The sequence below is a fragment of the Camelus dromedarius genome, chromosome 22 (genome assembly GCF_036321535.1).
Source record: "Camelus dromedarius isolate mCamDro1 chromosome 22, mCamDro1.pat, whole genome shotgun sequence".
NCBI classification, from domain to species: Eukaryota; Metazoa; Chordata; class Mammalia; order Artiodactyla; family Camelidae; genus Camelus; species Camelus dromedarius.
This window is the reverse complement of record NC_087457.1, coordinates 7,980,947-8,008,437: the sequence shown is the minus strand read 5'-3', so window position 1 is coordinate 8,008,437 and position 27,491 is coordinate 7,980,947. Positions and strand designations below refer to the sequence as shown.

The following is a 27,491-nucleotide window of genomic DNA, read 5'->3' as shown; positions in this document are numbered from 1 at the left end:
CAACCATCATTATTCCAGAATGTTTTCATTGCTTCAAAAAGAGCTGTGGAAATGAATGATCCATCCAACCATCCCCAGTTCTAAAGAACTTTCTTGGCTGTTCCTGAGCATATATTAACTTGTTACATTCCATGAAAAATCTGGGGGGAATTCTAATCAGAATTGCATTGAATCTATATATTAGAATGGGGAGAATTAATGTCTTTATGACATAAACTTTTTCTGTCCATGAGTATATCTGGGACCCTATCTTTTTATCTCTGTAGAGCGTGGCTCATGGGAAGTCCTTACTAATTGTTGGGTCTGTGAATGATGAGATTATATACATCATTAGTTGTGACTGTAGCCTTTAACAGAAGAGAAAACTAACCTCAGTGAAGCCAAGTGCCTGATGATCAGAAAGAGTGACAGCCAGTGCTGGAGTGATCCAGTGGACTTGGTGCTTGCAAACATTGTTCTCTCCCTCCTACAGCTAAGGAGATTACAGAGTTCTTTTAATTTTTTTAATGGTGTTGCTTTTATTTTTATTTATTTATTTGTTTCTTAAATTCTTATTTTTTATTGAAGTGCAGTCAATTTACAATGTTTGTTTCAGGAGTACAGCAGAGATTCAGTTATATTTATGCATATGTACACATATAATTTTCAGAGTGTTTTTAGTACAACTCATTACAAGAAATTGAATATAGTTCCTGTGTTATACAGTAGGTCCTTGTCATTTATTTATTTTATATATAGTTATGTGTATCTGTTAATCCTAAACTCCTAATCTGTCCCTCCCCCATTTCCCACCTGCTGACCACAGTTTGCTATGCCCATGAGTATTTCTAGTAGCATCCTTTTTGCTAGTAATATATGCTGGTTGGCTGCCTTCACTTTCATTAATTCCAACTTATCTGTAGGTGTTTTTCTTCTGGTGGGCCTGCATGTGGTTTGCACATGTGTTCATAGAGATCTGTATTTGGAAGAACTCCAGGCCTCGTGTAGTCCCTGGCACGGAGCTCCCGCTGAGCTCATGCTTCAACTGGGAAAAAACATAGTAAAGTTTGGAATTTCCAGTACAATTTAGACTTCTGGGTTTCTGTAACCTAAGCTTAGCCCACCTTAATGTTGGCTGCACCTGTAGTGGATCATTTGATGGAACTTCATGGTATGGCAGTGTAGAGACAGGGCTTCCTTTTTTCTAACACTCACTTTCCTGGGCCTCCCAGATCCTCCCACAGCAGCGCTCAGGGCTGGCTTGGTGCTGCACTGAGGCAATATTTGTTAATAAGTCCCTTTCCTCATCTCTTCTGAGACTCCAGTTCCTTCTCTGCACAGTGAGAGCTTGGACTAGATAAGTGCTTTTTGGTTTCTTTTAAACCCATGTCTCCTTTTGAGAAACCAAGAACTCAAACCCCTCCCCCACCCTAACTCTTCAGATTTTGATACGTCCTCCAAGGGGTGACACAGCTATTTCTGGAAAGTTGATGTGATTTTGGTTCTTTCCAAGTGGTGCAGAAAAGAATTCAGAGATTTATTTCAGGGAGGGGGCAGGAGAGGGACAGTATGTCAAACTTTTTGGTATAAGCGCTGGAGCAGGGGCTTTGGTTTAAATACAGCTTCTGACATGGCCTCTCTCTAATCTTGCACAATGTGATAAACCTCTCTTTTCCTCAGTTTCTTCATGTGTCAAGTTGGAATGTTATTATTTTAGGGTTTTCATGAAACAATATACACAGAAGTCATTAGTTTCTCAGTAGAAACATGACCTGTTAGAGAGTCAGGGATTTCTTTAAAAAAAAAAAAAAAAACTTGTCCATAGCATGTTGTCGATGTGTATTTTGAAGTTCCTGGGGGGTGAGGGTTGAGTCTAAAGTCCATCATGGGACAGGTAGCGCCTGGGTCTGTGTGCCCCAGATTGCCCCCTCCTCCCCAGTCCTCTTCCTCTCAGTCCAGGATGAAGTTCCTGCCACTAAAATTACATAGAGTTCTTGTGGATATGGTTTTTAATTTTATTGTTTCACTGGGGAGGGCTGCTGTCATGATTTCCGTGGTCAGGTTTTGGTGACCTGAAGGCTATGCAATTGGGGGTTTGTATTTAAGAAAAAGAAAACAAAGTTACAAATACAACATTAGACCTAAGGTGGTGGCAGGGGCTCTTGAAAGTGGGGACAATTATCTCTGTTAGCTGCAGGTGCAGTGGCCTCTGGCCAGGAGGACCCATCCTTGTGCTCTGGAGTTGGAGGGACCAGTAGGTTCAGTGGGAATATTTACTGAGTGTATATCATAGGCTGTGCATTGTCCTATTTGTACTGTGTGTTCCTTATTTAAGACAGTGAGCTCATTTAATCTCAATAGCCTCTTTAAAAAAATTAGACTTTTTATCTTGAGATGTAATGAAGATTCCCATGCAGTTGTAAGAGCTGATACGGAGACAGCCTATGTACTTTTTACCCAATTTTCCTTAATGTTTCCATCTTGCAAGGTTGGGGTACAATTCATTATTGACTCACTAACCCTTTGAGGTTTGTGTTATTACTCCCATTTCTATTCGTGATTAAAGTGGGGTTTAGAGAAGCACACAGGCCTGCCCAGGTCACCCACATGGTTAGTGTAGAGTCGGGAGGGAAACGGGCTTGGGATTTCCAGACAGTACCATTATGATTGTGGCAGGGAGCAGCATTCACTTGCTTGTTTATTCATTCATTCAACAAACATTTATTGAGTACACTCTGTGGGTCAGATGCTTTCATACGGTTATCTAATTCTTCAGCAGTACTGAGAATCAGCTAACGTTTTCTTTTTTCATCTGTGAAAATTAACTTTCAGAGGTCATAAAACCTCCCAAAGGAAATACAGCTCATAAAGGAGGGATTAGTAAATTTGTACATCCCCCCTTTTTATGCAGGTGGTAACCTAGGCATTTTGCATTTGCAATCTGCCTTGATCTAGATATATTCTTGTAAGGCAAGGTTTGTTTTTTGTTTTGTTTTGTTTTGTTTTGTTTTTAATTGAAGTATAGTCAAGTTTAGAATGTTGTGTTAATTGCAATGTTTTTTCCTTTTAATTTTTAATTAATTTTTATGGGATAATTAAGTTTATTTTTTGTTTCATTTTTTTATTGGAGATACTTGAGATTGAACCCAGGACCTCGTGCATGCTAAGTATGTGCTCTACCCCTGAACTGTACCCTCCTCCCCAGGGCGAGTTTTCTTTTCCATTATTTTGCAGCATAGGAGTTCAAGTAAATTGGAGTTGAAATCCAAATCTTTCGATCCCACTGTGGTTCTTTTCATTATATTCTGCTGAGGGGTGTGGAAGCAGTTCCTTTGTTCATTCATTTATTCAGCATTTTTGAGCATCAGGGCCTGGCTAGATGTTGGAAACAGAAAACAAGAAATGACTCTTTTCTGCAGGGGCTGGAAGAAAGAGCAGGATAATGTGATCCTAGCTATGGTAGCCATGTGCAGACTCTGAGGACAGACTGTAACCCCAGGTTTGCTTGGGCTTCCCTTGCCTTCTGGCTGGTACACACAGGTCACCGCATCCCAGAGGGGCCTGCAGCCCACAGCATAGCGTGTACCTCAGTCTCCTCTCCCCTCTTGGCAGAGCCTGCAATATGAGCATTGCTGACTACGTGCAGTGTGCTGAGGACCACCAGACTCTCCCCATGGTGGTCCAGCACGTGGGGAATATCTTGGAGGATAATCTCTTATGCATCTATAAACAGATATCCTCAGTGAGCCAGGTCAGGCTGTGCAGCTTCCAGCAGTCATTCTGTATCTGCTACAGGTACCACTATCCACACAAGAATGAGTGGGTAGACTTCAAGACCCACCGAAGGGTCATGGGCCTCGTCACCATCACTGACCGCTTGGCCAAGGACTGGCTGCAGATCGAGGAGCTCCCTGTGCAGAGGAGATTTGTGGCAACACGCAGGACGATTCGTGGCTCTTCGTCTTTGTGCTGAAGGGCGAGCTCGCCGAGCAGCTGCGCACTGATGTGGCCTTCTACCCCAGCTATGAGGACTGTGGGACGGTGGAGAAGAGGATCAAGGACTTCATCAAGTCGCTTTTCATCGTGCTCGAGTCCGAGCTCCTGGTCAGGGCCACCAACAATTTTAGGGACAAGATCCCCCTCCTCTGCATCCCATTTGAGAATAAGGACTTGGTGGGACTGGACACAGACAGCAGGTAAGCCTACGTGGAGTCCTGGCCGCCCTGGCTGTGTGCCTGGGTTGCTTTCTTACATCCAGAAAGGGATCAGCAAGAAGGGGAGCTGTCTTGCAGCCAAGGGGGGAGGGAGATGCAGCCTGACGGTTTTCATAGTTTTAAAAATGAATTCATCTTTAGTTCAGAGAGATCCATTTAGGGTTAGTTTGGATACTTACTCCCCCTTTCCAACCAAGACCCCTGGTGGGACCCCTGGAGTTGCTGTCCAATAGGGTAGCCACAGCCAAAGAGGCTGGGAGTGCTGGGGAGGAGGCTGGTCTAAGCTGAGACGTGCAGAAGGTCAAATGGACATCAGACACTGAGACTTGTCTAGAAAAAAGAATGTAAACTATCTTGATAATTTCTATAGTTACTACATGTCAAAATGATACTATAATACATATTACATTAAATTAGATCTGTTCTTAGAATCACTTTAAAGTATTTGTTTTTCTACTTTTTAAAAGTGGCAACTGGAAAACTTTCTTTATGTGACTCTCATTGCATTCCCGTTGTCCTGGGACAGTCTCGTCCATTTGATGTATAGGTTAGGGGCTAAATCCCTAGACGCAGCAGATCGAGGCACTAGCTGAGCTGGGGCTGGAGCCCATGTCTCCTGCCTCCCAGGCTGTTCTTCCTGCCCGACAGCCAGCATGCCAGGTAGGACATCAGAAACACCACCAGGGATTTCCGAAGGAGCTCCTTACGCAGGGGAAGGCGTGTCATGGAGTATGGGACAGAGTATGGAAACGTTCATTCTTACTTTGTCCCTGTGATTAGGTCAGTGGCCCCACTTTGCCCTGGAATTGCAGACGAGCTCTTCTGGGCCATCTGCCCCCTCCGTCACCCTCTGCTCTGCTTCCCTGTGTGGCCATCGTGCCGTCCCTCGGGAAGAAGAGGCGAGATGCCTTTGCTGAGAGGTGGTCGCCCTTTGCTGCAGAGAGCGAGGGAAGCTGTGTCCTCCAGCCTCGGGCCTCAGGCCCTGAGTCTGCTCTCCCTACGCTGGAGAGCACGCAAAGCGGTCTCATAGGTGACAGTTGGTGGTCCTTGCACATCCTACCGGGCCCGCTGTGGAGTCGAGGCTCCGTAATTCTTGGACTTATCTAAGGTCAGACCATACTTTCTGGGTTTTGGTAAGTTAGAGGAGAAGACACCAGAGAACTGACAAAAAGAATGTCCCGGCCAGCCCTGCGAGTGAAAGGCACAGGGGACCAGAGTCCCAACTGCGTGTGGTGCCTGGCGGGCTCTGGATGAATTTTCAGTTCCTCCCCGGACATGCCTCTATGGCTTAAGGAAATGGCGAGACATGTTGTGGCCATGATGTGTACTTGTCCTCGCAGGGCTCTGTGATCTACACATCTAACTCCCTTCTGCTCCTTGGGGATGAGGTGTCACGTTTAGGGTCCTGGGCACTGCTGAGGGCACAGATGCCAGCACCAGGCCACTACCAGGCTGGCTCTGTCCACCTCACCTGTCACCTCCTGCCGATCCCCCAGACTTTAGGCGAGAGAGGTACATCGGTGATGCATTAAGGTGGGGCTGCAAGTGCGCACAGTGCTGCAGCGTCAGCAGGGACCACCTTCTCCCCCTGGACAGACTGGTGGGTGAGCGGTGGAAGCCTGGAGCCCTGCTCCAGCCCCCTGGCCAGTGCCTCCTCTTTTGTCATAGGAGGCGCTGGTGACATTTTTGCTCAGCAACTGCTTGGCTATGAGTCTGCGGACCCACCAGAAATTGCCAGCTTGTTTTTGCCTTTGGAAGTCTGTCCTCGGGATTTGGCGGAGGAACTAGTTTCAGGACAGTGTGCTTAGTGCATAGTGATTGACACTGTCACCATTGTTTACCCAGAACCTCGTCTACCAGGCACAGCTCTGGGCATCAAAATACAGCAGCACATTAAACCTCCCTCCTGTTGGATCTGTCTGTTCTGGTACCAGAAGCACTCGGCCAGCATCTGAACGTCAGTGAGATAACGCAGCCAGTGAGCTCCAGTCAAACACGTTCTCCTCCCATCACTTTTACTCCATTGTTGCTTTTATTTCATAGTCACCGAACTTTTAAAATAATGCTTTGTTGCAGGAGCAGAGCCTAATTCTCTCCTGCTACTCTTGGTGGGAGTGAGCAAAACTGTCAAGCCTGAAATGCGACCAAGTATTGTAGATCAAAAGCTGTCGAGGTGCATGTAGGTGGAGTTTTTGTTTGGGGCGCTGACGACGTTGGGGTCCCCATGGCAGTGACGCTCCTCTCCTGCCCCTGGCTCCCCCGGAGCAGGAGGTGAGGGTAGGTCTCACTCTCCCCCGTCTCTAGCCTCACCACACTCATGTAAATTCTTATATTCATGCTGTCAAAATTATTTTGGTTGTTGTGTATTTCTAACTTTTGCTTGTTCCTCTTTTCCTTTTACTCTTGTACCACCCTGTGAGCGTGCTGTTGGGTCTGAAAAGGTGGGTTGTGCACACCCTGCATTGGAAATACCTACATTTCACTTCGTGCTGCCTCCATCGCTTTAAAAAGCAAAAACTTAACAGCAGCCTTGATCCATTTGTTATCCTAGTCATCCTATTATTTTCTAAAATTTTGGAATTTTTGCTTTGTTAACACATCATGCACTGGTGTTTGATACCTGTTAAAATCCTTGCTTAGAGGAGCCTGTTTGGACCTCCTTATATTGGTGACAAATGAGCCATTATTAATTTTGCTTCTTTGTGTGTTTTGAGGAAGTGAGATGCAAATTTATTTAGGTGGCTTCTGAGGGAAGTTTTTCATGGGTATTTTCACTTGGAAAGTCAAAGTCTGCAGTACCTTGCTTGATTCTGGCTTTTACTCTCACGCGGTTCCTGGCCGTCGCTGTGTAATGAATCTGACTGGGCTTCTGGGCCGGCTGTCAGTGGGGAGGACGTGGCCGGCTGGTGGGGTTAGCAGCTCACAAGGGGCGCTGTTGGAGGAAGCAGTTTTCTTTTGCTTTTGCCTTCCCCATCCCATTTATTTTACTTTGCCTTCATAAAGGAGCAGAAGTGGGTCTAAAATCCTTGTCACTCTTTTGTTCCCTTTATGACACTGGTTTCTCTGAGAATCAGGAAAATGTGGCCTTCTGCTAAGTAGCTGGCTCACTTGGATCTGGTAGACACAGGGACCGCTAACGGGGACCGTAGCTTCCTCTCTGCTTCAGCCAGTGGGCATTCAGAGCCGGGTCTGTGGTTTGCTTAAGCAGCTGTGCAGGTCTCCCTGCACCGGCCTTTACTTTTAACCCATGTTGGCAGTAAATAGCTGACTCTGTTTCAGCTGACGTCCACCACTGACGGCCGTGTCATTAGTTTGCTGTAGTGAGACAACAACACCACAGTCAGCCGTGAAGGGAGATGCTTTGACCGACCTAGGACCTTGGATTCTCACCCCCACCCTGGTTCATCTCACCCGGGGGAAGGGTTGGGCCACCACCGTCATGCTGGCCATGAGGCCTTGTTTCTCCTTTCATGCTCTGGTCCAAATGTGGACACTTCATCCTTCACTGACTTGGTCTCGCTTGAGACAGGCCAGACTTTCTGAAAGAGTCCATCACATTCTCGGGGGGAACAGAACAGAAGTGAGAGTCGCAAGTAGAAGGAGTCTAGGCTGTCTGGGTTGGCAAATGCAGCCTGGGATCTGTGATGGGTGGGCTGTGCCCTGGACACAGGCCTTTCTCATGGCTCCTTAGAGCCCAGGGGTCGGAGTGAGAACAGACTTGCCTGGGTTCCTCCATCCTCATCTGTTCACTGGCAAGTGTGTCTGCTTATTAGGAGCTCCCCCAGACCTCGGGTCCTTCAAAGTTCAGACCACGGGAGAACCTTGAGTCCCTTCTCCTGGGCCTCCTGTGTGAGAATCCAGTGCCTTCTGAGGTGACCGGTGGCAGGAGATGCCTCCCCCTCCAGGGAGCTCCCTTCGGAGGTCTGTGACTCAGTGCACCTTGCTGTGAGCTTGTGGGGTTCCGGCCATGGTCTCTGCAGAACCACACTTGAGATGGGCTTAGCGACAGAAATGACAGGACTAATATTCCAGCCCAGGGCTGGAGGGAGGGAACAGGTGAAATTGAATGTGACTTCAAACACCTAGGTGGGTGCTGGGTCTGTTACTAAAATGGGGAGCCTGCGAGGTACCTGCCAGGAATCGAATTCCAGAGTAAATGGTGGACATGAGGCATTTTTAAGATGCCATTTGTCATCAAAGTTAGGACTTCAAAGAGGCACTCGGGTCTATGAACCTGGGTCTGAGGTGAAGGAGCCGGACTAGAGATACAAGTTGGGAGTTGTCATTCTTAGCTGGTGTTCACAGCTGTGCACTTGGATTAGCTCATCTTGAGAGGTGCAGGCTAAGGCTGAGGGGGGACAGGGCTGTGCCTCGGTTGGAGTAAAGCCCAGACCATGCAACTTTGGTGTGTCAGTCAGTGGCGTTTCTGATTTTCAGAGCAATGCCATTTATCCTTCAGGGGCCGGGGGGTGGGCAGGGCCAGCCAGGAAGAAATCTGAAGGGAGGGTTGTGGCCACGTGTGCACGTCTTTGGACGATGTAAAGGCTGCAGGGCCTGGGAGGGGAGACTCATCAGAAGCTAGAGTTGGAGTGGGGAGTGGGGAGAAGGTAGTCACGTTCACTTGTGAGGGAGGGAGGGATGCCTAGGGAGTCCCCACCCTACCGGACTCGCTTTCCCATGAACAGAAGGCAATCAGACAGAGGATCTGAGGTGAGAATGTATGGGCACTGGGAGAGGAGCCAACCTGGAGAATGGTGCTTGGACAGTTCTGGAATAGTCTCCCTGCAAATAGAGTTTAAAAAGTCAGACTCTTAAGAACAGTGATAGTGACTGGGGAGGAGACAGTTCTTTTTCTGGCCTCCTAAGGGTAAGGCATGTATCCGGGGATATACAGAAGATTCGGGCATTCTATTCTGGGGGCTTGATCCTTACCACGGGGAACAGTGCAAGTTTAAAGGGGGAGAAGGGCAGCGGAGGGAAACTAGCCAGGCCCCGTGTCAGGTACCAGTTGGCAGCCCTACTTGCATGTTGCATTCACCCCCATGACTCCCAGGTGGGCGGTGGCAGCCCCCTTTTGAGGATTGACAAGCCTTCTCAGAGGGGTTAAGGAATTGGTCCGTTTAGCGGCTAGTAAATGCTGTAGCAGGATTCAAGCAGGGCCTTGTCAGACTTCAAGGGCATGTTTTCTCTACTAATTCTGGACCTCCGTGTTGTACGTGGAATGGTGAAGTGGGTCAGTTTTGGAGCCTTTCAAAAAAAGTGCGATATAAGTGCCTCAGGACTCTTTCACAAAGCTCAGTGTTCTTTGACGGTTCGGAAGCACCGCAGTGCTTTTCGCCCCACAGAGGTAAGGTCTTACTCCTTGACAATGACGTGGTTGCAAATGACGTACAGGTGCAAAACCAGACTTAGCAGCTTCTGAAGGGAAACTCTCCAGTTCTCCCTTTCTTCCACGGGATGTAACTGTGCTGCAGCGTAGGCCTGAGCTTTCCATATGGACTGAGGGTTTGATATCCAAAGTTAGCATAAAATGGTCAGATGAAGAAAATCGAAGTTGACAATTTATTTTTGTGTTTCATTAGACAAGATATACTATCATTTAATGGCCCATATAGCGAATGAAATTGAGTACAGAACATTGCATTTGTTACTTTCTATTTAGAGTTCTCTTACAGCATAAGTTTGCCTGCTTTGGAACATCAGCTCCACCACCAGGGCGCCTGTCTTTGTGTTGGTGTGATTGCATTTACACAGTGAATGTAATCTGGGCTTCCTCAGCCCCAAACACTCCAGTGCAGAATCACGGGCTGTAGCCATCTCTTAGTCACGCAAATACTTCTAAAATTATATGATGCCAGAAAAGAAAAAAGAGAGAGATTGCCGTTATCAAAATTCCTTTCAATTCTAACTGCAAACTGTTGTTGAGCAGCTCTGGTTTCCTTTGGATATGAATATATACATTTCTTTGCATGTAACCTGGGTTTTGGACTAGAACACCAAGCCCTTGCTTTCCGCAAGCCACAAAAATAGTAGCCAAATTTCACAAGTGTGAAATATTTTATTCTTTTTCTGAGAAAGAATCCTTGAATTTGGGATTTGGGCTGTGATTTTTGCTTTTTGCTTCTCCCACCCCTCTTGTAATGTCTCACTCCTTCCCACGTGGCCTCCAAGAGGTCGTGGTCTCAAAGGAGCGGGCAAACACCCAGTTTGTCATTATGAAGTGCTGCCGAAGAGGGAGACCAGCCAAGACCTAAAGGACATTATGAGAGAGGACTTCCTGGAAGATATGGGTTCTGCATTCATTTGTGAGTACAGAGTAAGTGTCAGCCAGGAGAAGGAATCAAGAGGGTGGCTCAGGTGGCAGGAGCAGCCGGGCAGAGGCCTGGAGGCTTGTGGGTGTGGGCTCGGGGAGAGTGCCCTGTGTGGTCCAGGGTGGAGGGTGCCCTGCTGGGGAGGACACTGGGGAGGGCCTGGGGTGGAGGGCTTTGGAAGAGCTTGGGTTTTACTAGAACTGACACAGGAGTCAGTGAAGGGTGTCAGCAGGAAGTGACTCTCAGGACTGGTACTCCTGGTTTTGCTTCTGATGTTCTACAGAATGAAGAGTTCTGGACAGGAGATAGCAGCTCTGTCTGTCCCTTTGAGACCCACCCCTTCATTAATTTATTCATAACATGTGCCCTTCTGAGTGTGTAGGGGAGAGGGATGGACCCACTGTAGTAAGCAAATCGTACTTGCCTCTTGCGAGCTTAGCTGTTTCAGAAGTTGACCCAGCGTAGAATGTTCTAGGAACACAGCAGGGACACCTAACTAAAAGTGCGGGGAGTTGGAAGCAGGGAAGGCTTCCTTTACATATAGTGAAAATGAGCCTGGAGGCAAATGGGAAGAAGCAGGTGGTCAGGGGGCCCCTGAGGTCACTGGGGACCTGGGTACTGCAGTGATGCTGGGCAATTAGGCGCAGGGGGGGCTAGAACTCTACTAGGGAACCCTTGAAGGGCTTGAAGCAGGGGTGTGATGTAATCAAATTTGTGTTTTGGGAAGGCTGCTCTGGCTGTGTCTGTGTGTGTGTGCAGTTGGGAACAAGGGGAGGGTGCCACCAAGTGAGAGGGTCATTAGAATACATTTCACAGGCTGGGAGATGAACAGTGGGAGAGGGGTATCGGGGTTGCCTGGGGACGGCAGGGGCAGTGCAGATGCAGTATCTCCTTATGGGGAAGGCTTGTTAGCGGGGACACCCTAGCGGCGCCTTGTGGCTGGAAGAAAACAGATGGAGGCCACCAGGTGGACTTTTCTCTTCTCTCCTTCCCTGCCTTCTGTGATGATATTTGCTCAGCCAACATTTGGAACAGAAGAGCTAAGTTCCAGGGCAGCCCAGGAGTTTGTTGAGCTCGTTCAAGTGAGATCTGATAGGATTTATGTGTGTGTTGAGATCTGCACGTTCACTTAGCTAGAAATGCCCCGTCTTTTGGATTTCCATAGGGGTTTTTATTCTTGATAAAAATTGCTTTCTTGGTGAGAAGAAATTGAATACAGCTACTGTTTTTCTCAAAAACAAAATCTTATCTTTAAAGAAATTTTATATTCAAATAATAGGAATATTTAAAAATGGTAAAGAAAGGCTTTGGTGTAATTTCTTTGGTTTCTGAGTTAATGTGGAGTTAGAGCCTTTGCATTACTTTATAGCACATCCTTGTCAGTATTTAAAGAGCCGTTAGTGAGCGCCCCAGGCCCCACCTCTCAAAACATCATTAAAGTTTGCTCTGAAATAGTGAGGTCATAAAGGTCTTTTTTGCAGAATCCAAAAAGTTGGTTTATAATATGCAGCATAGCTCTCTTTATAAAATAACAAAAGGCTCAAAATTAAGAAATTGGAACATACTTGATTTTTTTTAAAAGCTGAAACATAAACATTTTTGTGCTAATGTTGCGACTGGAAATTTTGGAAAGAAAACTCCTACAGTAATATTATGTATGTGAAATACATATATGCCTTTCATGTTTGAAAAATAACTACGCAGTATTTTTCGAAGTCAGGACCATTCCAGCTCAGATACTGGCAGTGATGGTTGCTGGTTTTCAATGGCAGAGTCTAAATTTGCCTTCTTTGCTTTTTTTTTTTTTTTTTTTGTAGTGAGAGGGTTGAGTTGTGCTTTGCCAGCATGCTTTCAGGGCAATTTTGGGGCAGACGTCTTGCACCAGCAGTGAGACATTTCTGTGCATTTTACTTTCTGGACATCGCCTGACTGGGATGCTTTAGGACTCCCTGGTCCATCACCATTTGTCCTGGAGCTGTCAGAGACAGTGAATGACTTTCTGTGGCTTGGAGGTAAGGTGATCTGATGCAGATGATCAGATGTGTAGTTAAAGTGCTGTTACTTGAAATAAGAGGAAACCTAGAAAAATGGCTCTAACATACAGGATGAGGGAGGAGAATTGTCTGAGCTGCCTGCAGTGGGGAAACTTCTCAGGTGACTCCCTCACTATGTATCCTGTCACACTCCCTCACAGCACTGCACAGCAGTCCTTCTGAAGCAAGCATGCACTTTCTAAGAAACGCGCTGAATTTCCTTGTGCCTCTGTTTGTTGGCCTTTTTTAAAAGCACATCTTGCCCTTTGCTTAAATGCCATCCCTGTTAGTCACCTCTGACACATATTGTTCCGGACCTCATCCATATATAGCTCCTAAATTGATGAACAGAATGTAGTATCTCCATGTAGTGGAATATTATTCAGATATAAGAATGAAAAAAATGAAAAAAAAAAAGGGGAAGATGAAAACAGCCACCTGCTCTTGGAACTCCACCCTGACTGCTCAACCCGCCTTTTTCCCTTTGAATCCCCACCCCTTATGCTCCACTCTACTCTTTTTGATAGTATTTACCACCTTCTGATAAACTTTAATATTTTCAAAAAAAAACAAAAGAAGAAGATGCAGGTACCACTTCAACATGGACAAGCCTTGATAACAGCATGTTAAGTGAAAAGAACCAGACACAAACGGCCACATATTGTTGATTCCAGTGATCTGAAATGCCCAGAATAGGCACATGCAGAGGCAGAGAGCAGGTGTTGCTTGCAAAGGGCTGGGCGGAGGGGGGGTGGGGAATGACTTCTAGTGGACTGGGGGTTTCTTTTGGGACGATGGAGTGTTCTGGAAATAGATGGTGGTGAGGACTGCACAACCATGAGTGTGCAGAAGACTGCTTAGCGCTGTCTCTGGGAGTGCCTGTTGTTGGGGCTGCTTTATTTTGTTCTCACCCTGCAATGTGAAGAGTCATCTTGTGCTGAGGCCGTTCTACTCGTGTGAGTGGTGAGGGTCAGAGACTTTGCAGAGTCATGTTTCTTTTTCCCCCTTGCTAAGTGTAGGCAAAAAAGGTTTAAGCCTGAGAAAGTGCTCCATCTGCAGAAATGTCTTTCAGTTTGTATGGTGTAAAAGACTTGAGAGCTTTTTAATCATTGAAGACAGTCTGTGGGGGGAAATAGTCCGTGAAGCCTGGGTGAGACCAGGAAGAGCCGCACTTCCCTCCCTGACACGGGTGGGGATTTCACCCCCGTTCAGGCATTGAAGGGCCCTGACCCGTGAGAGGAGTTGACAATCGTGAATATTTATGTGTATCCGCTGCTTCATCTTGGATATTAATTACAAGCTGAGTCAGTTTGTGGCGGCAGCCTCATCCTACATCAGGAATTTATAGTATCTGCTCTTTGAGGTGAAGACCAGACAGACTTGATTATTTAAGTCTCTCTTGAATTGTATCTCAGATTACTTTGTCAAAAGCAAAACAGCAGAAATACAGACGTCCTTTAATGCCGATGTGACCTGAAGCAGGTTTAGTCTCTGTGCATCAGTGGCCTTATCTGCGGGTGGGGAAGATGATAACAGTGCTTCCCTCAGAGGGCCTGGTGAGGGGGGAGTGAGAAGCACAAATGGAGGACTTACACAAGATGCTCATGAATGACTGGATTTAATGATCTCAGTCTGGTGAGGCCTCAGGGGCAGAGATGTCAGAACAGAGCAGTCCCAGCCAGAGCTCGATCCATGTTGGCAGCTGTGATTATGATCCGTATCACCACTGTGGGTTATCAGGTAGTTTTAAGACTTGGTAATATGAATTCATGAATAATGTTAAAAGACTAGACATCTCAGATCCGGTTTACCTAGTTTTCAAGATTTCCTCTGAGAAAAGGGTGTCTTTTTTCCCCAACTTAAATCTGAGTTGAGTCTGCAAAAGAATTCTGTAGTCCTCCATCTTTGTGCTTTAATTCTCCATTTCTTCAAAAAACGTTTTTAAATGGAGTTACTGGGGACTTAACTGAGGACCTCATGCATGTTAAACACATGCTCTCCCAACTGAGGTATAATCTCCCCCCTATTTTTTTTAACTTTACTTTCTTAGTATTCAGAGTTTAGAGGCCTCTAATTCTTTTTCTGGAGACTTGTTCATGAACCTGGAAGTCTATAAATAATGGGCAATACTTGGCTTATTAAAAAAAATCAATAGAACATTCTGCAATCCATCCAATAGGAAAAGCTCATTGACTTAAAATGTTTCTCATTTATGGTGATTTCTACTTTTTGATCTAGCTTAATTTGTTAACAGCCATCCTCATCATCATAATGACCAAATTCGCCCTGAATGGGCACCGACCAAAGACTAAAATGCTTTCCTCATGTTTTACTTCATAGCAGGTGTTTGAGGGTAGGCACCAGTGTCTCCTTTTTTGCAGCTGAGGGATTGAGATATGGGGCAGCTTGTCCCAAATCACACACAGCTGGTGGTGGCAGGCTCAGGGCTGGAACCCAGGCTGCACAGGATGCCTTCTCAATTGCTCCTCTAATCAGCCTCCTGATGAGTGGTTTCCCAAACCCCTGTGAGTCCATAAATGGCCAATTTTAGTGATCTCAGCCTGATGAGGCCTTCAAAGGAGAGACACCAGTGAGAATGTGAGACTGAGTGGCATAAATTAAAATTATACATTTTCACAAATGTTTTATTCTCAGCTAATGACTTAAAAAGTTAGTGTTATTTATTCTAGAGTTCTGCAAGCACTAAAAACAAAATATTAAAAATGATTATAATGCAAAAGAAAAGTGAACTCTGAAAGTCCAACCACTGCTAATGACTCATTGCTTGTTTTTCTCTAGGGGCGCTTATTGAGAGAAAAATTTACAAAGTCTGAATTGGTTTTATGTAGTTTTAGTATGGAAGAAAAGATTGTCAGTGAATATTGAAAGTAAAATCTTGACTCTTTTCTTTCCTGATGATGAATATGTAAGTTGTTTTTCATGGCTTAAGTACATTTCCTCATTTGTAAAATTTGAGTAATGCTGTTTAACTTGTCTTGACTGTGAGAGTTCGACGCCTTGTATACAAAGCACCCAAGTGGTGCTCAATAAAAAAATGTGCTGTCACAATGACAGTTTAGGAGAATCAGCTCTGAATACTAAAGAGGGTGGCTTATTCCTGATACATATTCGATATGTATAGATATGATATATATGAATATGATTTACAGTAATAAAGATTCAGTTGTTTTTTAGTGCAGTATGAAGTTTTGATGAAATCAATGTCATTCTTGTAAGATAGGGACTAGTGACATTACCTTAAACAGACGACCTTGAAGATTATTTACACTGAATGTGTATTTTTACAACTCAGAATTCATATTGCCGTGTAACCATCCACTAGAACTTTTAAATTTGTAGGAATATGACTAGAACCATTAATTTAGAAAAATCGACATTAAATATTTTCAGGAAATAAGCTTATCTCTGTTGTGATTGAAGAAAATTTTGATTTTTTTTCTGTACTCTTAATAGGTTTTAAAATATCAAAACATTGATTTGACATGTCACTTTTTAAATGGAGAGAATAAAGCTCAAGCTGTTTTAATACATAAATTAATCTTTTTGCATTTCAACAAAATGATATGATTTCCTGACTCTTTGGGAAGACTATTTTGCAAGACACTTAGATTACCTACTTTTGGAAAAATGCAGAAGTGACTTTTATGAATATAGGCCTAGTACATATATGTTGGCATTTGACATAGTGCAAGACATGGGGACTAGGAGAGCTTTGCTGCTGATTGCCAGGAGGACAGATCCCAGGTCTCAGTCTCCCCTCCTGTAAAATGAAGAGGCTGGACTGGATTGTTTCCTCTTTTAAGATGAGTTTCCATATGCCTATGTCTTTTGTTTATATTCAGGAGTATTATCAATTTCAGATTAAATGCTGAATACCACTCTCTTCCCCGAAGCACAATTCAGTAAATTCTAGATAAGCTTTCAGTTATCTGATTATTCTTTATTTCTTTTTTTAAATTTTATTTTATTGAGTTATAGTCAGTTTACAATGTTGTATCAATTTCCAGTGTAGAGCACAATTTTTCAGTTATACATGAGCATGCATAAATTCGTTGTCACATTGTTCTTCACTGTGAGCTACCACAAGATCTTGTATATATTTTCCTATGCTATACAGTATAATCTTGTTTATCTATTCTATATATACCTGTCAGTATCTACAAATTTCAAACTCCCCTTCGGTCCCTTCCCACCCTCTTCCTCCCTGGCAACCACAAGTTTGTATTCTATCTCTATGACTGTTTCTGTTTTGTATTTATGTTCATTTGTCCCTTTCTTTTCTTTTTTAGATTCCACATATGAGTGATCTCATATGATATTTTTCTTTCTTTTTCTGGCTTACTTCACTTAGAATGACATACTCCAGGGACAACCATGTTTCTGCAAGTGGCATTATGTTGTCATTTTTATGGCTGAATAGTATTCCATTGTATACCACCTCTTCTTTATCCAGTCATCTGTCAATGGATATTTAGACTGTTTCCATGTCTTGGTTATTGTAAATAGTGCTGCTATGAACATTGGGGTACAGGTGTCATTTTAAAGTACGATTCCCTCTGGATATATGCCCAGGACCGGGATTCCTGGTTCATAGGAAGTCTATTCCTAGTCTTTTCAGGAGTCTCAATACTGTTTTCCACAGTGGCTGCATCAAACTGCATTCCCATCCCAGTGAGGGTGGTACCATTTTCTCCACAGCCTCTCCAGCATTTGCCATTTGTGGACTTTTGAATGATGCCCATTCTGACAGGTATGAGATGATACCTCATTGTAGTTTTGATTTGCATTTCTCTGATAATTACTTATACTGAGCATTTTTTTCCTATGCTTATTGATCATTCATATGCCTTCATTGGAGATTTGCTTGTTTAGGTCTTCTGCCCATTTTTGGATTGGGTTGTTGTTTTTTTCTTACTAAGTCATATGAGCTGATTGTATATTCTGGAGATCAAGCCTTTGTCAATTTCATCTTTTGCAAAAATTTTTTTCCCATTCTGTAGGTTGTCATTTTGTTTTACTTAGGTATCCTTTGCTGTGCAAAGCCTGTAAAATTAATTAGGTCCCATTTGTTTATTCTTACTTTTATTTCTATTGCTTGGGTAGACTGCCCTAGGAGAACATTTTTGAGATGTATGTGAGATAATGTTTTGCCTATGTTTTCTTCTACGAGGTTTATTGTATCTTCTCTTATGTTGAAGTCTTTAATCCATTTTGAGTTTGATTTTCGTTTCTGATCCTACAGGCAATTTTTGTGTTGCATCTTTCCCGGCAACCTGGAAAGGCTTTTTAGCCATAGGTGGCGCTGTTGCACCTTCTTACAGTCTTAATTTTCCTGTTTGTAAAAGAAGGCTTAAATAACGTTATTTTATTTTGATTTCTTTGCTTAATGCTTCAGGATAGCACAATGTCCATTGTGTCTGTCTACCTGGAAAAATTATTCTACTTAGATCTTACTTTTATTCTGTCATCTCACTGTGAACATTTCAGACTTGCTGTGCAAACAATGGCAAAATCGGACTTTTTTTCCAGTGTTAGAAACCAGTGAGCCAGGATTTTATTAAACAGCTAGAAGCAGCCTCTGGGGCACCTTAAAGCTGAAAAGTGTACTGAGTTCCCTGAGTATTGACCCCGCCGCTGTGTGTTAATTGGGAGGTGATTTGGTATATATATGAAGGGGTGTAGCTTTGTTTTCATGCACGCGCTGCCATTGAGCCACGTGAATCCGAGTGAGTTCGTTCTGTTTTTCCCTCGTCCGTGTGATGGGGACGCTCATATCTGCTTTGTAGAATTGTGAGAATTAGAAATTATGTAAAGAGTTTAACACAGTGGGTATCTCAAGAGGGCTCATAAACTTTAGCTCCTGTTTTGTATGAAACCATCATTTTATAGTCTTTGGCAATTTCTAAGAAATAGGAAAATAAGAAAGCTGGTTTTATGATGAAAGATATTTGAAGAGGTTCCATAGTTCCTATACTCATAATTTAGCATCAGCAGAGTCAGGACCATTACACGGTCACCCTGAACCAACGTTAAGCCACAGAATTTTTTGTTAATTAGTATACATTGGGGCTTAAGGGAACCCAATACTTATACACATGTTTTCTCCAGCAGCCAACTGAGAGATGACACAGAAAAGCAGGCAGGCGATTAACATCTCCTATATTACTGAGGAAGCCATGTTCTCCATGAACTTCAGGGCTGTGGGAAAATGGGTGTCATGGTACTGTGTCCCAGAACTAGAGACTCACCCTGTCCCAGGTAGCTCTGGGCCACAGCGAACATTCCCTTGAGAGGATCTGCCCCATCATGCACAGGGCTGTCCTGCCTTGGAGCTGAGCATCCCGGGTGCTTCCCGAGGGTGGCCAACAAAGGAGAGAAAAGAAGGTTTTCACATGCCCTGCTTGTCTCCCGGATTCACAGCTCACTCTTTTAGTGTGACAAAGCCTAGCTGTGGGCCAGGGGTCAGGGGTATGAAGGGAGAAGCACTCTCCATGTCCCAGTGGAGTGGGGAGGAGGCATCCCCTCCCTCAGTTTAAACAGGTGGTGGTATGGAACAGAAGGGTGCTTGCTCCCCAGCAGTTTATAAAAGGAGAAATAAGGATTTCTTTTGGGACTTTGTCGAGCCGGGAAACACTGACGATGATTAGAAGGAAGACTTGTAAATCACTTTAATATTAAGTTAACATTTGTTGAGCACCAAAAATATGCTACATTCTTTTCTGAGCATTTTATAGAAATGAATCCTTCAATCTTCAAAACAAGAGAATAAAAAAGGTTTGATTGTTATCCCAGTTTTACAGTGTGGAAATTGAGTCACACAGAGGGTAAGTAATTTGGCCAAGGTCACAGAGCTAGTAAGTGGCAGAGCTGGCATTTAAACCCTGGCTGTCTGGTTTCCAGGCTCCCAGAGATGGGCTGTGAGGGTTTAGAAGTATCTGCATGCCTGGGTCTCTGTAACTCTGTACATCAGTTACCCCAGAAAAGACAGGGGAAGTAGAGTTACACAGGGGCTCACAGTTGTGTCTCAGCCACTGTCCAGGAGAGTGCACCGTGATTAACGTTGTTTTCCAGGCAGCATGTCTGTTTGTATAACATTGAGTTAACCTAGAAGCCCTCCCTGCATGCTTCTGTCCATGCTTGCCATATAACCAACTGCCCATGATTGAGCTGTTGAGGAGAAAATGTACTGATGGTTGAACTCTGATATTTCAGTCTGGTTCATAGTTTCATGTCTCCTGTTACATTAATAAGTTAAAAGTCTGGTTTTCTTGCATCAGTTTGGTTAATGTGAGACCAGTCCATTGGAGCCCAGGGATGCTGATGGTATAATTTCTGAGCACGTTGTGGCACTTCTACCCATGCAGACCTGGCTGGAGAATGTCCCCCTTCCTCACTGATTTCTCCTGACAGCAGCGTCCTCTCCCAGCCCTGCACGTGAGGCTGGGAGCTCTCTGAGTAGGCCAGTCAGAGGCATACTCTACAAATCAGAAAATGATGAAGTACCTGGAAGTGGGTTTAATATATGAAAAGGGCTTCCAGGTCGTCTGATGGACTCTTCGAGGCCGTTTGTTGAAAAGCTGTCCACTGTTTGTGGTTAAGCTGCCTCTTTGCTGTTGAAAAGTCTGGATTAGATGAAAGGATTATAAAAAGCAGAAAGGAGTGATTTCAGGTGGTCCATCCACACTGGTGAGAAGTGATGGGTGACCGCCTGTGTGAGGCATTAACAGAGTCTTACAAACTTCATATAACAGCTTTAAAAGCTCTGCCATCTGAGTGCACTTCATTTGGGGTCTAGTTCATCACTGGTCGTGCTAAGAGAGCAAAGAATTGATGATGGCAGAAAGGACATGGAGGCATCAGAAAGGTCTCAGTCGTGTTCCCTGTTTAAAGGATGTGGCACAGTGTAATATATTTGAGCTGGTTTTTCACTGAACAATTTTTCGTGTTTTCTGGGACTCCCAGCTCCCGAAGTTTCCACACAGCTGCATGTCCCCTCACTGCAGCTCTGTCAGCACTTGTCCTGGGCTGACGTGGTGTCACGGGGAGCAGGACGGTCAGCGTCCCAGGCTCCTCCGAGCTCCGTCTCCTCATCCGCAGTGCTGGGCTTCTCATCCGTGTCTATTTAGAAGGGTTGCTGAGAACCACACGTGATGGTTGTCAGGGGTGATTTGTGGTTGTCCCTGTGTTTGACATAGAGTAAGTATTTGATAGAAACACATGTTTTTATTATAGTTCTGTCTTGTACATTGCAGTGGTTTTTAGTCTGCTTTTTTTATAACTTTTTTCTTATTTTTAAATAAGGACTTTTTTTGGGGGGGAATTACTGGGGATTGAAGTCAGCACATTGTGCATGCTAAGCAGGTGCTCTACAACTGAGTGATAACCACCCTCCTTGTCTGCACTTAAAAATAAATATTGCAATACACAAAATAGCTCTTAAACACCATCATGGGACCTATTTTCTGTATAGACAATTGAATACATATGCTATTTCAATAAGAGTAAATGTTGGGACATACCTTTCTGAATCTGTTTACGTGTTTAAAAAAGATCATAGCTAGTGATAAACACGAGTCTTGGATCCAGTACTTCTTAGGGTCTGCTTTGACATCATGGGAAATTACATCCTACAGAGAAGGCAAATTGGGTCTCGTTGATATTTGGATGATTTAGCAGATGATCAAGTCTTTCAAAACTTGACAGTTTTGTATTTTAAACTAACTGCAAAGTTATCTTCTAGAAGTTGGAATTCCTAAGCTTGTGAAGTGCTCAGTAATTCAGTGTGTATGTGTTTGTGTCTGTGTGAACGTGTTTGTGTGTGATTTCAGGAAGGTAGAAATAAGTTCCATGTAGCCCTCTGATACCTTCCTCCTCCAGTTCAAGATGTAGGCATATATTTACACAAGTAAATTGATATTCTTTAGTCATTTGACATATTGGTGGGAATACGAGGTTCTCACACTTGTTTCAGAAGGGTTGGGGAGCATCAGGTTTGAAAACAGGAGGGGAAAGGGGCAGGGAGGCCCTTCACACTCTGTGCAGGATTTGAGGAACAGTAGCTTTTCTTTTTTCTTCTAAAGCAAACTGGCGCTGAATTGTAACCTACTATGACTCAGAATTGCTTTTCTGATCAGATACAATTGCCCCAGAGTTTTCAAGGCAACATGAATGATGAAATCCGTTTTAGGAGTTATCTTTAAAGTAGTGTTAATTTTGAAGTAAAAGGCTATAGCCTGTTCTTTCTTCGAAGCGTAAAAGAAGTTCTCATTGATCCAAGTGCATGATCAATGTGCTTAGTTTCTTTGGGTTTTTTTTTTTCTTTTTTTTTTTAAGTGCTTGTTTCATTGTGGTTTGAATGAATGTTTAAAATTTCTGAATTTTGTTCTTTAGAACATGCTGATTTATCAGAACTGTTAAAAACCTGATTGATCTTTCGTCTTTGTTTGGAGGGGCACCCTTTTGATTTCTGTTGTCTGTTAAAGAGGGAAATTCTTCCTCTAGCCTGCAGATCATTAAGTGAATGGTTTGCAGTGTGCCTTTAAAATTCTTTGAATGCTTTGAGCATGCTTGTCCAGTGAATTTTGAATTGACTCATAGTAATGACTTTGCTTTGATTCTGTGGCTTTTGCTCCTCTCCGCAAGAATTTGAATTCTCTGTTGCATTTTGTATACGTGTTTTTAACAGGGGAAGAAATTTTACATTTTTTACAAAGGTGGGTTTTCCTATCCCCTCTGAATGCCTTCTATAATTGATACAACAAAAATCTGTTATTGCAGTGCTTAATTATTTCATAAACTAATTTTTGGCTTAATCAGAAGCAATGAGAAATAGTGATAATAAAAAATATGAAAACCTTCCTTCCTTTGAAGAATAGAAATCAGGTGGTCAGGCTCACTTATGTTTTGTGCTTGACACACTTACTTTCATGTCATTGTGTATCATGATTCGGAGATGGAGTTGCTTCAGGTTTTATAGATTTTTGTTTTAACATTTTTGTTGAATTCTTTCTCCAGGCTGATGTTTCCTGTTGGGTTTGTGGAAAGCGTAGAAGGGAAACAAATTCTTTGTTTTATTTTCAGGAGGCCTGAGTTGCTGATGAGAAAAGAGTTGAGGGTGGGCTGAGGAACAGAGTGACACTCCCTCTCCTCCCGGCTGAAACTGATGAACAATGAAATCAATTAAGTGTATCAGTATTTGACCAATAGAATTCGGCGAGCCCAAACTGGCAAGTTATGCCCAATGGAAAGTACTGAATTCACCTGCAGAATTAGGTGCTTTGCCAATTAGAAGCAGCTTAGAGCAATCAGAAAAATTAGTTCATATGATGAGATATAGAAGAATGTAATATCTTCTATTTCTGAAACTTTTCTTTGTTAAGTTGTGTAGAGCTAAAATTAAGTTTCAAGCACCAGGAGTTAAGAGTCTGGGTTGTTCTGTGGGATCGTTATTCAGGGATGTGTCTAGATCCTGCTAGAGTGTCTGAAGCTGGCAGGAAAAGACCCAGAGCTAGGATTTGTTATCCTAGGTTGTCCTCCATAATGGTTCCATAATGGTTACATGTGGGAGCCCAAGATTAGGTTAACAAATTGTAACAGACCCCAGCCGCCTGTCAATGTTCAGAAGAAAAATGTGTGCTTAGTAACTGCTTTGCAAGCAGGAGCCTGTGCATCCTCACTCCTGTCTCCTTGCCTTAAAAAGCAGAGACAATGCTTTGCTTGCATAGTTGATGCTTTAGATAGCACTCTGCTCATTTCAAAGCAAGGACCCAGGCCCTCAGCTATAAAAGCTGGGCTTGTGTGCTTTTAGATAGTCTATTATCCCCAAAACAAGGACCTGGCTGGTCTGGTGGTCTGCTTTGTAATTCACATATCTAAAGAATGTATCTTATTCCCCTCACCCCATGACTTCCCTAAAGATACACTAAGCCTTTGTACTCATTGTGGATTCTACAATCTCTGTCTCCTCCCGTCTTTCCTCAAGTTCCTGCTTACTATCACACAACTGTTAATGACTTTTTCCTTTCATTATACACAGTAAATATAGGAGCATTTGAGAGGCTCGTGGAGTTGGCTCCCTACTCCTTCTCTTTTTCTGGACTTTTCCCACAGAGTCTTGAATAATCATTCCGTGTCGGTACGACTTCTGCCAGCCATAACCCACAGTTCTAGGTGAGAATGATGCAGGCTTTATCTCTCCTACCCAAGGGAGAGAGAGAAGAGAATTGAGATCTGCTCCCTTGTGGTCCCTTCCTTCCCCAGGGCCACTCCAGTTCACCTGCAGCCTTCTGGCCTCTGCTGTCAGGACCTCTGTCCCAGGACTGACTGCAGCCATTTTTTCCCTTGCCAACATTTCCTGTGCCTTTCAGAAGTTGGTCTCTTCTCTGCAGTTCAACCCTGGCAGATGTGATGGTGGTTGGCGTGCTGGTGGGCAGTCACTTGGGGACTGCCAGGAGCCATGCTGATTCTCCTGAGTCTCTCATTCGGGGTTACAGAACTGTCGAGCACCGGAGGAAGCCCATTCACGTGAGGCCAGCACAGCATTGCATCACTTTCATTTTATTTTTGAAATTTCAGTGGAGAAATTATTTATAGCAAACTGTTCCAGATTTTCGGCGGCCTGCTTTCCTCACCACCTTGTTGGCTCTGGTGCTCGTTTTAAGAACCAGATTTCTTCTCTGGTCGTTTGTAGCAGCTGGGCTTGCCGAATCCTTGATCTGCGTTTGAAGCAGAATTCTTTTTCGTGATGTCAAACTGATTTCCCTTGTCATTTCTGAATATTTCGTGTACACTCAGCAACTGTTTCAAGTGAACTGCTCTTGTCCAATTTCGGTTAACTCACATTTGCTGATCTCCTGCTTTCATGCTGAGGGCAGTTTCTTCTTCCTGTAATAAAAGTTAGCAATTTGCATCTACTATGGGAAGGTACTGGCCCGAGGTGCTTTTGTTCTTAACAATTTTAATACAATTCACCCATTAATATTTACACCAGTTTTTACTCTATGCCAAGAATTGTGCATCCCAGTCGATCTTAGAATATTTTCATCCTCCTATCAGGAAACCCCGTATGCATAAGCACTCATTCCCATCTTCCCCATCCTCCCCCAGCCCCAGGGAGCCACTCTTCTCTCTCTGTGGATTTTCCTGTGCTGGACATTTCATGTAAATCGAGTCAATTCATGTAAATGGAACCGTCTATTGTGACTGACTTCTTTCACACTGAGTAACGTTTTCAATGTTTGTCCACGTTGTTGCCTGGGTCAGTACTCCATGCTTTGCTATTGCTGAATAATATTCCACTGTATGGCTCGGCCCCTCTGTTTACCCATTCATCAGGTGATAGGCATTTTGGTTGTTTCTGCTTTTTGGCTGTGATGAATAATGGCACCCTGAACATTCCTGTAGGAGTTTTTATGTTGACATTTGTTTTCAGTTCTCTTACGTGTGTGCCCACAGTGCAGAATTGCTGGGTCATTCAGAAACCAACTGTTTAACTCTCTGAGGTCCTGCCAGGCTGTTTTCCAAAGTAGCCACGCAGCGTTACATCTCACCAACAAGGGCTGCTATCTCTGATTCCTGTGTGTCCTCATTAGTTCTTGTTATTCTTTTTTTAAATATAACCTAATTTAGTGAGTGTGAAGCAGTTTCTCCTAGTGGTTTTGACATGATTTCCCTTACAGCTAATGATTTTGAACATCATTTCATTGTGCTTATTGGCCATTTGTATATTTTCCTTGAAAAATACCGTTTCGGATCCTTTATTCATTTTTTAATTTAGTTGTCTTTTTTGTTGAATTGTAGGAGCTCTTTTTATTTGGAGATACAAATTCCTAATCAGATAAATTATTTGAAAATATTTTCTCCTGGGTGTTGTTTTTTCACTTTCTGGATGGTGTCCTTTGAAGCAAAGTTTTAAATTTGATGAACTCAAATTTATCTCTGTTTTCTTTTTTCCTTGTGCTTTTGGGGCAATATTTAATATCTGAGGTATTTTATTTAAAGTTTACATATAAAATATCTTAATTTTTAGGACCATCCTAGGAGACGGGTGCTGTTGTCCCCAGTCTATGGGTAGGAGGCTGAGATGCAGAAAATTTCACTGACTTATGAGTGTCAAAGCTACCCAGTGCTGTGGGAGTTCAGAGCCTCATGATTGTCCCAAGCATCTGTGCTCCTCACCACCATGCTCCACTACTGCCTGGAATCGTTAATGAAAATGTATTTCCTTTTTTGGTTTCTTGTTTGTTTGTTTTCTCATTGGGAACCTCATCTCCTCATTTTCCTGTCGGATATCAGTGTAGGTTTATTTTAGATCTCATGTAGGCAGAAGCATTGCTATCAGTTAACTTCTTTATTACTCACTCTCTGGTGATGATTGTTGCAATTTGACCTAATCAAGTCATGCTTAAGTCTTTCCTGCTCATGACACTGAAAAGAGTCATGACTTACAGAATGCTCAGAGAAGAAAATAATTGATTGATTTTATTTTGCTACCCAATCAAACCAATCAAATAAAAACCCCGGTGTTGACACAGATGGTAAGCCCTCCAGAATAGGGTCACTGTCTTCCTTGTGTTTCATTTGTTTGGTCACAGTGTCTGGATAGTGACTTGCTGTCCAGCAGTTTTGTGAGGATACGGTGCTCGTGAATCATTGTAAGGACAGAATTTTGACAACAGACTCTATTGGTCATTTAACGAGGGAAAAGATAATATAGAAATACTGCTCAGATCTATTTTAAAATTAAGTTTGGAATGTTGAGAAGAGTTCAAGAAACCATACAAAGATCTTTTTCACTTATTTTAGATCTATCTTAGACACATTATGATTACATAGCAGAGTAACTTATCAACTAGATTTTACAAGAGGGGTGTATTATTGATTATTTGTTTTAGTTGAAATATTCTACCTGGGAAAAAGTAAACAGTGCCCATAAATGAACAAATATGTTTGTATTTCTATGTAACATGGGAGCAGACTTCATATGTTTCTATATTATATATATGACTGTGTGTTTTAATCTGTCTGTCAGTGTATTTATAGTTTTTCAGCAATGTTCTAACTTTAGAATTCTCCTAAGAAAATCACCCCCGATTCTAGCGCAGTTTGTAATGTGTATCCTGTCTTATGCATGGGATTCCACTGTCTCCTCAGTGAGGAATTTCCTCCCCTACTGAGGTAGTAGCAGAGTTAAAGGAACTGTGATTTCTAGGCCTTTGCTCTCTATATGTTAGCATTTGGCTGTCAATCGCGATTTTCCCTTTCTTGAATATTCATTGTTCAATTAGAATTTTTGAAAATAAGTGTTAATATGTTGTATTTGTCTCCCTAGAAACTTGCTGTGTTTGTGCTTTTCAGTTTTCAATTTCTTAAAAATGTAAATGCACTCTTGTTTTTAAGTAGTCCTTTTTCACTAGATATTTGTTTACCTCTTTATAGTTAAAATATTTTTTTCCATTGAATGAATCGGTGTGCATGTTTTAAAAGATACCTTACTTTTTATTTTCCTTATTATAACAATTATATTCATTCTAGAGAATTTAGAAAATAATGATAAACACAGTAATAACTTAAAAATGGCCTCTAATCTCACCTAGAGATACAGTTGTAAAGTTTCAAATTGAGAATTACAAGTCGTCTCATGTTGTTCTTCTTTTTCAAGATCGTTTTGGTTACTGAGACCCTCGAATTCCCATATGAATTATAACAGCAGCTAATCAGTTTTTGCAGAGGAGCCCGCTGGGATTGTGATCGAGACCACGTAGAATATACGGATCACTCTGGGGAGCACTACCATTCCAAGAGCACTGTCTTCTGATCCAGGAATGTACGTGGCGTGTCTGTCCAGGTATTTAGGTCTTCTTTAATTTTTTTTTCAGCAATGCTTTGAGTTTACAGAATATTATTTTACTTTTTTTCTTTGCCTTTATACTGAG

The 27,491-nt window shown here is 43.1% G+C and overlaps 1 protein-coding gene across 1 annotated transcript in view; it reads left to right on the top strand.

Annotated features, from left to right (window-relative positions):
• Positions 1-27,279, top strand: part of LOC116157885 (trafficking protein particle complex subunit 9-like) — a 59,852-nt gene extending 32,573 nt beyond the window's left edge. The window contains exons 2-3 of the mRNA XM_064477378.1: positions 3,775-4,175; positions 27,218-27,279. Coding sequence (XP_064333448.1) covers positions 3,775-3,952 — 178 coding nt within the window. The 3' untranslated portion in view covers positions 3,953-4,175; positions 27,218-27,279. The remainder of the gene's footprint in view (positions 1-3,774; positions 4,176-27,217) is intronic.
• Positions 27,280-27,491: the final 212 nt, after the last annotated feature.